Raw genomic sequence first — 17,007 nt, 5'->3', positions numbered from 1 at the left:
AAAAATTCAAATTTTTAAATTTTCTACTCAATTTTATTTTTCTGTTGTTGGACACATTGTGCATTAAGATAAAATCAGCTAAGTTAAGAGTTGTTTCAAAGTGAAAGAAAGACAGATAAAAATGACTAATAACACAAATGTCACTTTGCACGTCAATTTATATTAGAATTATTAAAACAACTTTCATGCATTGTATAAAATGATTAACAATATTTATGTATTTATAATTTTAGTTATAAGTTTTATTTATTTTTGTAAGTTAAGATATTAATTTTCGAATTGTGGTTATGTTAATAACCGGAATAATAAGTTATATTATTATTTTAGGTCATGGAGAAAGAACGCGAGATAAAATGTATGTTCCTATAACAGGAGCTAGCTGCATTAGGCGTTTAAATGCTACTCATCAGACAGGTTGCACATGTAAGTTCTCAGGGTCCCGTTGCCTTAAAATTTAGATTATTTCCAGACTGCTTCTGGAATTAATTCCTGTATCATAATAATATGATTCGTTTTACCCACATTAACTTTTCAGTCTTGATCAGTACTCTAGTATAATTACTAAGGCACACATTTATTTTGATATAAATATCAATGAGTACTCTAACTTTTAAATATAATTTACTAGTCTTCTAATATTTCAGCTGCCCGTCAGGGATCTGTAGGAGCTCTTCATGCAATACATTCAGAGAGTGACTTTGAATTTGTTTTAAATTCGGGTACATCTCCACCTTATGCAGTTTTAATGCCACCAATTTTTTTTAATGATCATAATATGATGCAATTAAAAGAAAGCGCACGTGTTACTGCAGTCATAGTAACAAACAACACTGAATCATTAAATGCATTTAGTACTGAATCAAAATGCCCTAATCAATTCATTGGAAAACATGATGAATATTGTGATGCAAGTGATCCCCTTAAAAGCTGGAATCAATATGGAAGTAATCTTATGCATCAAGACTTTCCATTTCCTATACTTTTTATTAGTGACGAAGAGCAAATTAACTTGTTATATAAATGTTTTGAAAAATTCAATAATTTTGATATTGAAAAACAATTTCAAAGAAGTTTATGTAGTGTAGAATTGTCTTCATTCATGGCAGCTGCTGCCAATTCGAAAGTTTGTCATAGACGTTCTGAATTATCTAAGAATTTAAGTCCTGTCAAATTCTGTGATCCATTAGGAGATAAAAATATATTTGCAACATTATTTCCTAGACCTTATGTTAATTCATCTGACAATAATATTGATGATTCATTAAATGCATCGAACAACACAGTTTTTGAATATAAGACAGAATTGAATGGAATGAAACATTACACAGATGATAATTCAGTTGTAGATAAGTTTACAGAGAAGAAGATTCAAAAATCATTGACAAAAACAGAAGAAAGAGAAAAATTAATTTTGCTTATGGCTAGAATTGACACTACTTCCATGTTTGATGGTATGTTTCATTCTTTTTTATTATTCCATAATTTATATTTCCATTTTTTATTTCTTATCACATTATTAATGTTATTGCTATGCTGAAATCTCACATGTTATTAATAATTTTATTGCATTTTATATATTCTTGATTAAAACTATAGCCAATTTTGCTGTAAAATACAAAATCTGATATATTTCAAAAGCACTAGTACATTATATTCAATATATATGATAAATATTTCAATAGCAAGAACATTCATATTTAATTTTTACATTTTTATAGGTATCGCTCCGGGAGCAATGGATTCGTTGTTGTCATTTGTTACACTTTTAAGTACTGCAAACATGCTCAATTATTTACTTGTTAGAAATAATATAAAGAAGTCATATGGTAAAATACAAAAGTTATTTTCATATTATTTACTTCAACATTCATCTAATCATTTTTTCTAGATAAAAACATATTTTATTTATTGTTAAATGGTGAGTCATATGACTACATTGGTTCGCAAAGGTTACTTTATGATATTGAAAAAGGATCATTCCCACCGAAACAAGATAATATAGTGTTTGAGGATTTTGACATGATAATAGAAATCGGCTCATTAGGTGGGAAACCTAATTACCTTTCTTCCCATTATGCACAAAATAATCCAAAGGTAATCTATATAGCATTATTTACATATTTATTATTTGTATATAAATATAGTCACATTTGAAGAATAATAATAACATTTACAAAATGGATAGGGATTTTTTGATCTATTTAATATTTTTTTGAATTTGTGTAATCATATCAAATTTTTGTATTGATTCATATATCCATATAAATTTCAAATAGTGAGATGTAAAATATAATTATTTCATAAATCAATTTAATATAAAAATTTACATTTAAACATTTATTCATGATAAATTTTGATTTAGAAAATTTAAAACAATTAGGAATTTGCAAGATTTAAAAAAAGAACTCGATATGGTAAAGAAGCAAGATTTTCTTACAATTAGTAGAATTGTAAGAAATTAAATTTACCCATTTTTAATTTAAAAAATGGTTAAATTAGATATTGGAATACAAATGGATTCAAATTTTGAAAAATGTATCTGGAATCGAAATTTTTACATAGTAAAATATTTTATATAATAAAATCAGCATTTTATCAATTTGAACTTTATTTTCCCTCTAGATTGACAATTTTCTGCAAAATATGAAAACTTATTCTGAAAAAAATAAGTTTGGTATAACATTTCATTCATCCCAACGACTTCCTCCAAGTTCCATTAGAACATTCTATTCAAATGATAATATTAAAGCACCTGCAATGGTGCTTACAGATTTTGGTGAGTATAGTTATTGAAATTTAAATTTTTCAGTTTTTGGAGAATTTCAATTTGTTGCACAAATATATAAAATGTATTGCCATGAATTAATATTATATATTATTAATTTCTAATAATAATCTTTGTCCCACAGATGATAAATTTGTAAATCCTTACTATCATTCTGTATATGACAGTGCTTCAAATATTAAATATCAATACATAAATGCATCTGAGGCTGCAGATGATCTTAGCAAACTCATGAATTTAAGTAATTTTGGTGATTTCAACCCAGACTCTGTTCAGATTCTGGTAAGAAATATATCAACCACTTTAGGAATGGCTCTTTATCAAGAAATTACCAATATGTCATTAACTGGTGAACTTGGAACAAATCCATATTTGGTGAGTTTGTTTATACATATTTCATATTTTTTTAAATTTTGTTTTATCTGAAAAATTATATTGAAGGAGTGATTGTTAACTTTCCGAAGTTTTTATCAGTTCTTAAAAACTTTCATTCACTTACATCTAGTTCATATATTTGTTTCAATGTATTATTTTATTTTCAACTCCCTTTCTTTTATTATTTTTAAAGTTTTAAGATGATTTGGGCATATTTGCTAGAATTTGTAGACTACATCATAACCTTTTACATTCAAAGGCAATATTTTGAATAACTTGTTTTTAATTGCAGATTGATGAACTATTACACTGCTATTTAGAAAGTGCCGACTGCATAGCATTTAGAGCTGTTTCTCCACCAAATAAAAATAATGTTTCTCCAACACCTCCCTATAGGTATTTCAATATTATTTTATCACTATATATCAATAAAATTGTTTTATACATTTTTATTGTAATACAAAGAAATGTATATTTAACAATACCATTACTTTTGTAGGTATGTTGGTGTTGCGGGGTATATTAATGATGCAACAATCTGGACAGCTAGAGTTTTAGCATTTCTAACTGGAAGCAGTTCCAATAGAACTGAAGAAGACTGTGATGTAATAATATATTATGTTTAGTATTTCTGCATATTGCTATACGTAATATATAATAATAAAATTATTATTTTTCAGTTCCTACCTTATTCGTGGGTAGCAGGATTTAATGGTTTAGGTTTATGTGTTCAAACACATGCTAATTACAGTGAGGCAGTAAGTCCTGCTTTTCTGGATGAAGGTAAAAATTCTTTAAAATAAAAATTGATATAAATCTAAGTGTTGCCTTTTAATTATTTTATCAACTTTAATTTTGTTAATTATCAATTATTATTTAATCTGTTTTCATTCTTAGTCTCTCACCAATTTTTATTTATTTGGAAAGAGTATTTATATACTTTTTTAATTTACAATATGTAGTAAATATTTTAATTAAATTATAAGAAAATTTATATTTTTTAGATTATGATTGGTCTTCCGGAAAATATTCTACATGGACTGAGTCAACATGGCGTGACATCACAGCCAGAATGTTTTTACGACCATCAGTGATTCATGAAACATTTACTTTAGGAATAGGTGTTTTTGTATTATTAGTTTCATTTTTCATAGTGTGGTTAGTTAACAGCCGGTCTGACATTCTTTTCAATGGACAAATCACAGAACATGGGTAAGTTCATTTAAAATACATTTTAATACATTCACAACAAGCTTCATTTATTTATTTCCTTTAATGTACTCTTGTGATCATGAATTAAATGAAATTATCGTTTTCTTAATTCTAAAAATCATCACATATAATTTTGATGTAATTATCTTTAGGTATACACATTAATTACCATTCTTTTCACTCTATTAATATTAAAAGCAAATTAGAACATACATTATGTTCCAAAAATCATATTCCTTCTTTTTCCAAAAAATCTCACTTAAATGATGATAAAATTATTGATTATACAATTCTTCTTTTCTATATATAATATACTTGAATTCAAATTTTAATAAAACTTTATTTATTTTTTCTAAAAATCTTATTGAATTTATTATTTTAATTGCAGGTTGCCCACTCAATGCTGATATTAAGTTTAATTAAGAATGTGATATAATTTAATCTTTTTTACCTTAGATTTTCATCATTCACAATCGCTTTCATTTGCTTTACATATTATGATAAGCTTAAAATGTACAGATGTAAGTTTTATCTAAATAAAAGTTTTGTCTTAAAACTGTATCTGTGAGAAACTAGAATATTTTCAGAACGTAACGGCAATTTTTAAAATTATTATCAAGAAAATATTTCAGGTATAAAATATATTTATTTTGATTCTACAATTATGGAATTACATGCAAATTAAAAATTAATAATAAATAATGCTAAATTATTGCTATTAGGTAAATAAAATTACTTAATATACTACTTATTATATTGCAGAATATTTACAAAGCAAAACTTAATGATATTACATTCTAATAAGCATGGTTACGCATTACATATATAAAATTATTGTGAATTAAATTATTTTAATTTGGTTGCAATATAAGTATTTAAATGAAATTATTACAATTAACAGTATTTGATATAATTCTTCATTCATAAACAGCGAGATAACCTACTATAAAAATTATTGTTAATAGATAGAGGTATATATATTAATAAAATCAATGGTGTGTTTTTAAAATATTTTGCTCAAGATTTTTTACAGTTTAATTAATGATTACAGATGTAAATGATTATTACTCATTAATTAATGATAAGGGCATAATGAGTTCCATTTACTAAAGTCTACTAAAAAGTTCCTCGGTTCTATTAATTATATAAAGATAGGGGAAATTAAATATTTAAGTTATAAATTGCATTAAGATGAACCTTATGTCAAAAATGGATCATTTAATTGTCCCATTTATCTTTACATAATCGTTTGCATGTGGTTAAAGGTTAAAGAGTGTTCATTAAATTATCAATACAAAATGACTTAGATGTATTTATATTCTAAACTTAATCGTAATTATTTAAACTTATTTTATCTTAACATTTAAGTTATTTTTATCTTAACTTTAAGTTTATAATTTCTGTTAGTTATAAAATTTTAATAAAAGGAGGACAATAATATGATTTTGGATAAACGAATTTGCATTTAGCCGAAAAAGCTAAAAATATTTTAAAGCCTGTACTATATGTTGAATAATGAAGTAACAATTCATTATTACATTATATTATAATAATATTGTTCCATGTAAAATAGTTTATTAATTACAAAAGAATGCTTCTTTTGATGTAAAAATGACCAAGTTGTATTGAAATGTTCTTCACAGACTTTAATTGGAATTTTTGTTGCTTAAATACTTCTGAATTCTATTTGTCCTAAAATTTCATGACAAAAGCCTAATAGTTGTGTTAAATTTCAACAGGTTATGTGAAAAAATAATCAGTATTTTTAATCATTTGTGCTTTATATACAATTGATTAAAAAGCCAAAAAGAAATATGCAATATCTGCAAGGTGGTTGGTGGCAGATGGTTTGTTGTGCCATGTTGTGGTGAAGTCGAAATATGATATTATGCGAGGTTGTTTTCTATAACGCTTACGCAAAACCTTTTAAAATAACATGACCATTCACATTTAGAAGATATGTTTACATTTAGGGTCCTTCTCTTCTGTCCGAACCAAAAGGGATCAAAACCAATCAAAAATGTCTGCGCTTGCGCATGACGCCAGTTATCGTCATTATCCGTCAGTGACAGTTTGGGCACATGGAAGGACGGAAGGACCTTAACACTTAACCAAGAATTGAAGCTACATGAAGGACATTTTTGGCGCAGTGCAAATTACTTTTGGGAAGTGACATTAATATATCATTAGCTACCAAACCTGTTTTATTAAACATAATATCTTTTAGTTGAGTTGATGATAACACGTGCTAAAAATACTTTGTTGGCTCGGCCCATTGCAGGACACCTTACACGACCATCATGGAAATGCAGGTAAGAGCATTATTATATTGTCTAGGGGTAAGAGACTGACGTTTTGTTATATCACTCGATTTTGGTATTTTCGATGTTAAATATTCACTGGCGTTGTTAATAACTTTTAATAGAAATAATCCACGGTTAAAGATTCTAATAAAAATAATGCAATAAATTAACCAGTTAACTGCGACATTTTCTTTGATCTGTGCACGCAGTTTCATGCTGTCAAAACCGCTTTGCAACTATTTATTTTATTCCTCAAAATATATTGAAATTTGAAAATGTTTAGTTTTTTTTCAAAAGGGTATGGTCAAAGGTTTATATGCATAGCGAGCAATGGCGGATTCAGCTTTGGCGCCAGGCGGGGAGTCACATAATTAAATTATGTATAGAAAATATATTCGCAATACGATTAGAACATCCTTAAATTTTAGGATTCTTTGACGCCGCCGTTGAATACATATTGAAGTTATAAAATGTGTTTGGTAACAAAATAGATAAATTCATAGATAAAAGAAGAGTAAACTAAAATGGATAAATTAAACCATTATGAAGTAATTTTATTGCTGAATTAGTGTTCTATCTAAGTCTTAAGACAAGCTCAAGGGGATGTCATGACCCTCGTGACCCACCCTCTGGACCCGCCACTGATAGCGAGTATACTCGCCAAACTTCTACCCCTTCTTCATGACGATTTGTCAATCACAGTTAACTGGTTAATAAGCATTTTAACGTATCTGTAGAAAAATTGTATTACTTCATATTAGTATAATTTAACTAAAGAATGTAAAATTATTCCTATGTTTTATCGTTGGTTTTTTGTGATCCATTTTCTGTTAATTGAGACTTTGGGGTCTCGCTCGTAGCATGCAGGACCTCCGCTACGTAAGCCTTTGTGCTGGTAGCCGCCAGATTATTCACTGCAATTCAAATGACAATTAGATTATAATTGATATATTTTTTTGAAAATTTATGTGTTTAATATTTAACCCTCCGTCGGTCGGATATTTATTTACATTCGAACGGCCAGATCACACATTTTTTGTCCTGATTTATTCATTGATCGACAGTTAATGAAATGTTAGGATAAATTCAAAAATTTCAAGTCGATAGGATTACCAAAAGTATTATTTTTTTAAATTGAAGTCGAAAAAAGTCTGGCCAGACCACTCCGACCGACGGAGGGTTAAAAAATTAAATATTTCGAAGTACTTATAGATTTTCGATTAAACCACTGATAAACATTGTTTTCCTCAGGGCTTGATTGTATAAATTACCAACTAGAACTAGTTATTGATAATAAGTATTTAAGGATACAATCCCAACTCACATCGATCATATGATAAATTCCTGAGAATCATAAAGCAAAAATTCCAAAAATTCCACACCAAAAAATGAAGAATTTAAGATTTAATTCAAGAAAATTTATAATTTGCAAATTACAATTTATCTTGAATTGAATATTGAATTATCCATTTTTTTGTGCTGAAATTGAAAAGGTTTCAAATTTTGAACTTTCTGATGTTTGTTTTCGCCAGAAAATTCAACTTGCTAATTCTATTATATTTTTTGCTCGTTTTCTCGACGTTTTAAGTTGTTCTAAATCGTTTGAGACCAGAATTGTAAATGAATGTTTTTGTACGTGAACCCAAATTAACATTGGATGGACGTTTTCTCAAAAACTGCTGAACCGATTTCGAAAATTCAGAAGCGATTTGATGCAAATCGAAAAGGACTGGTGTTGTTTAGTTTTGCACGAGGATCGGCCTAGTCGTTTTTTATAGTTAATAGAAAAATGCAAAAATTTTCGCCAAAAGATATCAGTTGGATATCGTACTGATTAGTTTTTGAAACAAACCCGCTTTGCCATTTATTCCTATTACTTGAAAGTATAATTTTAATTTTTTTTTGCTATTTTAATGAAACTTAACACGACGATAAGGTTCTTGGTTTAAAATATTCTTTCTCATTGAAGTTTGGAAAAAAGGCCACAATTTTTGGACACACATCAAACGCTTGTTTGTGCAGAATAATTAATTCGATTACAGATATTATAAATTTGTTTGAAGGATATCAATTTAAAATCACATTGACTAGTTTAAGTGGAAGCAAAATCTGTGTTTTTGAATTAAACAGATAAATTACAAAAGTAAATTTTATCTAAACACGTAATCTCAAATTTTATCGTTTAAGCCGAATTGTTTACACCTTTTGTTTGTTCAACTAACAATAAGTGTGCGTCCTTTAATCACGTGGTGCTTAAAAGAGGGAGGTTTGATCAAATATCAATAAATATCACGTGAAGAGGGGGGGGAGTCAGATAAAATACCTTATGAATTTATTTTTCACCTGAAATCAAAATAAAATTTAAAAATTAAAAAAAAAAATCCAAAAATTTCTGTTTTTCGAGGTGCTTAATACACGTAATGTTTAATCAGGGAAGGGGGTAATTTTAAATATCATCAAGGGGGAGGAAGGGTTCCAAAAATCTTTAAAAATTGATCAAGTGATTAATGGACGTCCCCTAAGGCAAAATGCCTTTAACTCAAATTTTTATGATTTTCTTGATGAAGGATTATTTCCACCACAATACCATAATTGCATCAAAATCGCAGGTCCTAAAAAATGTCACACAATTTTTCGCCAATTTATCGCATATGTATAAATAAAATAATTTTAAAAATTTATGATATGGATTTATAACGACTAGGAAAAACTCAAAGTGAATCCGAGCGACAGACGCGCGGGAACTCAATTAGCATTGAATCAAAATCGTACAAGAAATCTGTTGTAAGAGTAATTATGATTTGAAATCGTTCCCAGGCGTTGAAGTTCACGTCTATGATTGTATTTAGAAATTATTTTAATTCCCCATATATCAGCTTCCGTATGATATATATAGGTTATAGTCGAAAACGAGTTCCAATCAGCTATACATATTTGTATATTTATTTTACTTATTAAAACCAATACGAGGCTCATATAGTTAAAAAAAAAATGCTGCATATGAATAAAATTTTATTGTTAATTTTATCCTTTTACAATAATTTTAGAAATGGTTAAATTGTTTAAATATTGTCGAGCCAGCTGTTAAATCAATTCATTATCTATTTAAGTTTTTTGGAAAACGTTGGAACCGATCCATACATTTTTTCTCTCACCAGAAAAATCATTTATAGGAATCGAGTTGAATTTTTTATGTGAAACCTTCTTTCATCTATATGGGCAGTTGTTCATTAGTTCCTTTTTGGTCTTGCAATGAAAGTAAATACAATTATTGTTTATCAAATTTAAACTTTAATTTGATATTTTTGACTTTATTATTATTTAATATTTCAAAATCAAGTGCTCTGTTTATAAACCTATCGTTAATTTTTTTCATATTTATATTTTAATGTTTATGATAAATGTAATTAATATAGCTTCGATTACATACACCATTTGCTTGAAAGGCGAGATATTAATTCCAACCCCTAATGATATTTAATAAATAATATTTAATAACTAGTTATCGAACTGATTATTTTAATATCGAATGAATATCTGTTTTTTGGTTTATTCCTTTCAGAATCATTTATTTTATAAAAAATATGGAATAAGAATAAGAGATATGAATTGGGCTAAACGTGATGCATACGAATTTTGTAATGCTTGTTAATTTTTCAGACGAATTAATTATAATTGGTATTTATATTTATTATTATATTTGATATTATTTTCAAAATACTTCTTATTTTCATATATTGGTCTGGTCAAAAATTTAGTTCCTCCTAATTAAAATTCCAAATAGGCTTTTCAAAAAAATTCAGAACATGTTTTAGATAACTCAATCATAGCATAATTCGTAGCAATCATAAAACTACTCGTAGAACCAAGTAGGCCATTTTTCCTGTTACATAAGTTTGCCACTAATGAGTAAAGTTGGATTCAAAAAATACAAATAAAATTTTATGATCTAAATTTTTTTTTAAAGCTTATAAGCTTTAAATATATTGTTGCAGCATGTTATCTCTACTTATAAAGGGCATCCTGCCTGAAAACAATCCTTCCAATAGGCTTTGCTCAACCATAATATTATCGATCATCTTTGATCAAAATATCTAATCTTCAAGATGCAGTTTACATGCATGTTTTACCTAAGTAGCACTAAGACACTAATTGTAAGTACAATCATAAAAAATACGTTGATTGATAATGCACTTTTTATATTATCCATAATTTTGACATACTATATTGGCAGTTAATGCATGTGAGGTAGTGAGGTATATTATTTTAATTAAAATTCCTTTATCCAAAATGTATATAATTGCATTGCCGCAATTAATCATCACATAACAAGATCAAACTCCTAAATTACTCGAAATTATTTTTTAATCATTACACCTGTGTAACTACAAATTAATTTTTAGTTTTCTGTAAACCACAGTCGGATGTCTAATTATCGGTTTCTTTGTTTGCTGCGACAATGTCTAGTTCCTGAGAATTTCGTTGCAAGGTTATAATAAGTAACATAGTTAAATTTTTTCTCGGTAAAATATTCCCAGCTAAGAAAAAGAGTTTCAACAATAGAAGTAAAGTAGAAAGTGCCAAAGAGTCAAGTGATAATGTGATAAAGAATCTAAGAGAATCTACTCCGACTTTTGTAAAATACGACAGGAAGTTAAGTTACAAGACATAAAATTGAAAGTATTTGAAATAAATGGTAGCTGAAGCAAATTTGAAATGATTACATATGTAATGCGCAATACGTGCCTCTTTAGGTTGAAGTCCGCATTCTTCTCAGGAAAGATAATACTAATGGGTTTCTTCATTTTAAGACTTTTATTTATGCGAAAATGCACTTAGTGGCTTAGTGCTATTTAAATAAAACATGCATGTAAACAGCATCTTGGAGATTAGAAATTTTGAGGTAGTTGATCAAAGATGATCGATAATATTGTTGATGGACAAACCCAAAATAGGAAGGATAATTTTGAAGCGGGATGTATGTTATACATCGAGACCACATACTGTAAGATTAGTTTAAATAATATTTTATTTGTGATTTTTGCACCAAATATCGCACATTAACGCCATATTATACGTTTCCTTAGCTGTAGGAAAAATGGTCTACTTCGTTATGCTAGTAGATGAATATGGAAAATATGCTGAATGTAAGTGATGTGACCAGTTTCCAATATTTGAATTACATATTTATATATGAATTATATTCAGTAATAAAAATTGAATTATAACTGCATTTAAACAATATATACTAGCAAATATATGTTAATTAATATAAAACTCAATTAAACTTAAAACAAAAATGAGAAATTATAACCTAGTGACACAATTTTTTTATACTTCGACTATTATATTTATATTAGGATTATATAAAAGTAAACTCACCGGATTCTGGCAAGCTGACTTTGGTTGCATTTATACCATCACTGCTTAAATTGGGTTTTTCAGTTATATATTTCGGTAAAACGAAACCTGACGGTTTCAATTCCGGCCAATTATATGATTTTTTTGACCATGGCACAGGCGTCACAACGTACACCTTTTCGTTCGTTACTGGAGAAACTGATAATTCTATTTTCTTCCAAGAGTTTTTCTCGTCACTGGAGTCAGTATTGATGGAAACACTAGACTCGAACAAGCTATTACTTATGTGACCTATGATAGTTATATTTTGTTTTAATTCGCTATCAACACTATCAAAATTACTTGAAATCGTAGTTGGTATTATAGATTCAGTAGTGGTTTCAGTATCATTTAAGGCAACTGTAGTTAAATATTCTTCTGGTATTTTCTTAGATGGTTTCAGAGATGCAGTACTCGATTTGTACTCTTTCGTTTCTTTTGAATATTCTTGTTCTGTCCAGTCGTCAATATTCTTTTGCAAACGAATCATTTCACCGTGATAGTCTTTGGTATCATTGCTTTTTGATTTAGTATTTTTTGTTGATTTGATACTCGAAACTTTTGGAGGCAGAGTATCACTTATCGTAACATTTTTATGATTTTCTATATTTTTCTGCAACTTAATCTCCTCTTTTGGATTTTTTTCTTTCTTTGTGTAATTAGCTAATTTTAAAATATCTCTAACTTTAGGAAGAGGTATAGTTTTTAAAGTTGTTGGTTTTTGTGTCTGTGCAGTTGCTGTAACAATTTTTGATTCTTCTTGCTCGTGAAAGTCTTCATCAATTTCAGATGCCGGTGGAAATTTGTTACCGTATAAAAATACATTTTGCTTACCAGGTCCGTTTACTTTGCGACCTTGGATCACGCTGAGTTCAGGATTAATAAACAGTTTGGGTTTGCTATTTGCCATGTAAGGTATTATTATTTGAATTTGTTTCGGTTTTTTCGTTGGAGATAATTCTTTTGGGGGAGGCGGTGGTGGAAATAGATCTATAGATTCTTGTTTGTTATAAATATTTTCCCAGGGAATTTGAGCAGTTGGTGATGGCGGTTGCATGGACGTTGAAACAAAATTCACATCAGTTGTATATTCTAAAGTGCTTGGAGTAAACACTGTTTTACCTCTATAATGAATATCACGAAAACCTTTGAATGGTTTTTGTGGAGGATTAATATTTAAATACAATATTTGAGAGTCCTTTGGACCTGATTTATTTTCGTTATTGTACACCTGTGAATCGATATCAGTGTTTCTATGCCCTCTGTTTTCACCATAATGGTTTTGTACTGGTGGCTCTAAATTTTGATTTTCAAAATTGTGGTTGAGATTGCTTTGTGAACTATCATAAATATTTTGTTGTTCAATATTAAATTCTTGATTATAACCTACTGTACTATATGAAAAATCAGTTGTTTCATAAGCGTGGTTATTTGCGGTTTGCAAAGATGACAAAGATGTTACTGACGTAGGTACGTTTGTTACAAAATATGGCTTCTGTGTGCTAGTTTGAATATCGTCATATATTTCTAACTTGTTACCATAGCTATCATAGTTTGGAACGCTACCTATATGTTCTAGTTTATCATTATCAACGCTTATATTGTAAGTGGAAGCTGCAGGATGACTATCTTGATGAAAATTGGGTAATACCACATTACTTTCTGGCGCATTGTACTCTTGAGAAATTGGATTTCGCTCTTGATTTTCCAAAGGAAGACCAGGAAGATTTGCGGGCGCATGATCGATATCTATAACCGGAGATTGCACTATACTTGGTGGATATTCAACTGATGAAACAAATTCAGCTACCGGAATGCTTGGGATAACTTGAATGTCACCATCATCATACATAGGTTTATTGAAAGGAATTACAGGAGGTCCATACGGGTTTGTACTTAATGATGGATCTTCGACTTGAGGATTCAAAAGATGATGTATTGGTAAATTTTCCGAACCTGCTAGATGTTGAGTTCCATATAATGTAGAAGATGACCCTTGATTGAACGGTTTTGCGTTGAACAATGGCGGTATTGCCGTTGGGCTCAAATTGGGCAAAGCAATCGGCCTACCGGCTAATGGTACGGCATGATGAGTGTTTGTTGCCAATGGGAGTACATCAGGGGGAGGTAAATATTCTTTACTAGTTACCTTTAACTGACCTCCTTGATTTAGAGTACTATAGTGCTGATTTGGTTTTGCTGGCGGAGCAGCATATTGAGCATTTGTTTGGAAGTTTTGTTGATGATATTGTTGATTGTTCTGATTATATTGATTATGTTGATTTTGTTGATTATTTTGATTGTACTCAGTATGATGATTTTGTTGGTTATTTTGGTTATACTGGCTATGCTGATTTTGTTGATTATAGGTTGACGTTTGAGGCTTGAAAATCGGAGTCCAAGGTACTTTGTCACACGGATTACAATCTTTCCGTGAGTGTTGAACTGAATGCCCATGTCGATAATAAGACGGCGCTTGCTGATGGTGGTTTTGTGTCGGTTGAGCAGCATATCTAGGCACGTGTTGAGAAGGGCTGGCTGGTTGGTGTGCTATAGGCGCTACTGGTGGAGTTAAGTCTTGGTCTTCTGATCCCGGGAAAAACCATTGCGCGATGCGTTGCATGAAACTGGGTTCCTCACCTTTAGGTAGCGTTTGTGGCTTACTGAATTGAACTGGCCTAATAGGGGGTCCATTAAAATGTGGTTTTTGGCTTTGTTCAAATTGATGATTTCTCTGTTGTCGAATAGGGGAGTGCTGGTGGTGATATTTTGGCGCGGCGGGTGGTGTTAAATATTCATTCAACTCGCTGACGGCAGCAGAACTTATTTTTGTTTTAATTATTAGGATGATACACAAGCCTGAGACGAATACCTGAAAAGAAAAGATTGATAAAAAATTGATGCTGCGTTGTAATATACGAGTAAATTGAGAGTATTAACAATAACTTATTATAACTTCATTATAACTAGCGAATCAAATATTTTTATAAGATCCAATTTGGTTCAGCAGTCTTTTCAAAAACATGCTATATCCACACATACATAGGGTAGGGCGGGGCAAGTTGAGCAATCGAAATATCACGAAAACTATTCACCGTCCGTTTAGGCATTATATGACGGAAAGATAGAGGTTTGGGAGAAATAAACATCCCACGATCGCTAGTGGCCGCTGGACAAATGAGTGAGGCTCACGGGCATTATGTTTATTTTGAGACCAAAAAGTAAAAAAGTAATTCATCACGAGTTTTCGTCTGGTTTAGTCAATTGTTATTTATTTTTAAACAGGTAAATGTTATTCTTCCATATAATTATAGTAGTTTCAATATGCATAGAGATTCTGGGTATAATTTTCACGGTTTTTTTATAAACTCACTTTTATTTTGAAATTTCGAGTTGGGGTTAGTTGAGCATAGTTGCTAAACTTGTTCTGTCACTAAGACAATTACCATTAACTTCCAGAAATTAATTATTATTTTTAAGATTTAAGCTAAGTCTATGAGTAATAATATAAAGAAATAATGATTTTAAACAAAAATACTGAATATAATGGTAAAATAATTCCTAAGATACGATATTGTTTTGTTGATTCTACTTTTGGTTAATTATTCGAAGAAAATTACTATAAGTTTTGTTTTCTCTGTCAATAAAGACTATAAATATAGAACTGGTTATTAAAAACTAATTTTATTTCATCATATATAATCATCATCATCATATATATATTCATTATAATTTCTTAGTGCTCAACTTGCCCCACCTACGGGGTACATTGAGCATACTTGACTTTCTGCATTTAAACAGCTGTAGCTTTTAAATTTTACTTATTGCCAAAAAATAGTATTAACACTTTTGTTAAGCGATAAATAACAAATCCATTAAGCCGTATAGCAATTTATTGAGACTTTTCATTGAGGAGCTACATCTGTTTAAGTAAAAAGTTGCTCAACTAGCCCCGCCCTACCCTACTTAGTACACACACATAATTTTTCAAATTATACGATATCATTAAATTTTGAAACGTTGAAGTATCAATTTATTTTCAATTTTTTTGGCGATTTTGATGTCACCCCACGGTGAGTTAATATGGAGTTTGCAAAAAAATGCAAATAAAAAGAGTTAATAAGGAGTTTTGCACATATTTCTCTGAAAAACGAAAATGAGGTATTAGTTTCTTCTCAAAAGAACGGAACACGACTAAGCGAGTCTGCCTTTTCTATGGCAGTAGAAGATTTTCATTTCAATGACCTCGTGCAGCGTACCTATTCCCATAATGTACCATTGCGGACTATTTATCGTCGTCTGAAGATGTGTTAGTGGGCATACGATTGAAGATGACCCGTAGGAAGAAGAAAGAGTTAAAGTGAAGATTTCTAAACTGCTGTCTTCAACGGGCTAGTTAAGGCGTAGTCGTATCGCGTGTTTTACATATCCCGACTGCAGGATGTGCAAATTTGCAAAATATAAAAATATATAAATTATTTAAACAATAATGTTAAATTCCGTATAAATATTATATAGATACAATCAAACAAAATTACATCTACTTTAAACGCTATAAATAATAAGCCACTTACTAACAATTTAACAATCACTAACAATTTGGACGAATGCATTTAAAAAAAAGAAATACTCTAAGTTGTCAAAATATTAAAATATTCAACATAAATCTATAAAATATTTCATGTATTTTTCTTAATGATAATCTTGCAAATTGAAAAAACTTTTTTTAAATAATTTTCAAATAAATTTGTTTGAAATTAATTTTTATTTTAATCAGATAACATTTATTTGTGTACGTAGAATGAAATCCTAAATCTAAAAATAAGCGATATCAATAAAAAAACAACGGATCATAGTTTATATACACATTTTTCGTACTAAAATATTAAATTATATTACGAAATTGATAAAAAAAACGATTTTTACAAAATA

General features: G+C 29.3%; 2 protein-coding genes across 2 annotated transcripts in view; one reads left to right on the top strand and one right to left on the bottom strand.

The window, feature by feature from the left end:
- The first annotated feature begins 134 nt into the window (after positions 1-134).
- LOC113384939 (nicastrin) lies at positions 135-4,884 on the top strand. The gene is made up of 12 exons (XM_026622718.1): positions 135-254; positions 328-423; positions 645-1,451; positions 1,719-1,826; positions 1,889-2,094; positions 2,623-2,776; positions 2,910-3,160; positions 3,453-3,556; positions 3,660-3,765; positions 3,841-3,943; positions 4,165-4,372; positions 4,761-4,884. Exons 1-12 carry the CDS (start codon positions 200-202, stop codon positions 4,777-4,779), a joined length of 2,217 nt encoding a protein of 738 aa, XP_026478503.1. The 5' UTR covers positions 135-199; the 3' UTR covers positions 4,780-4,884.
- A 2,583-nt stretch (positions 4,885-7,467) lies between these two features.
- Positions 7,468-17,007, bottom strand: part of LOC113386019 — a 22,254-nt gene continuing 12,714 nt past the window's right edge. The window contains exon 4 of the mRNA XM_026623831.1: positions 7,468-7,589. Coding sequence (XP_026479616.1) covers positions 7,468-7,589 — 122 coding nt within the window. The remainder of the gene's footprint in view (positions 7,590-17,007) is intronic.

Source organism: Ctenocephalides felis, unplaced genomic scaffold, assembly GCF_003426905.1.
Source record: "Ctenocephalides felis isolate EL2017-DRISC unplaced genomic scaffold, ASM342690v1 CF-g0.4_SCAFFOLD_03571, whole genome shotgun sequence".
NCBI classification, from domain to species: domain Eukaryota; kingdom Metazoa; phylum Arthropoda; class Insecta; order Siphonaptera; family Pulicidae; genus Ctenocephalides; species Ctenocephalides felis.
The sequence above is the reverse complement of the archived record's forward strand: the minus strand, read 5'-3'. Positions and strand labels throughout refer to the sequence as shown.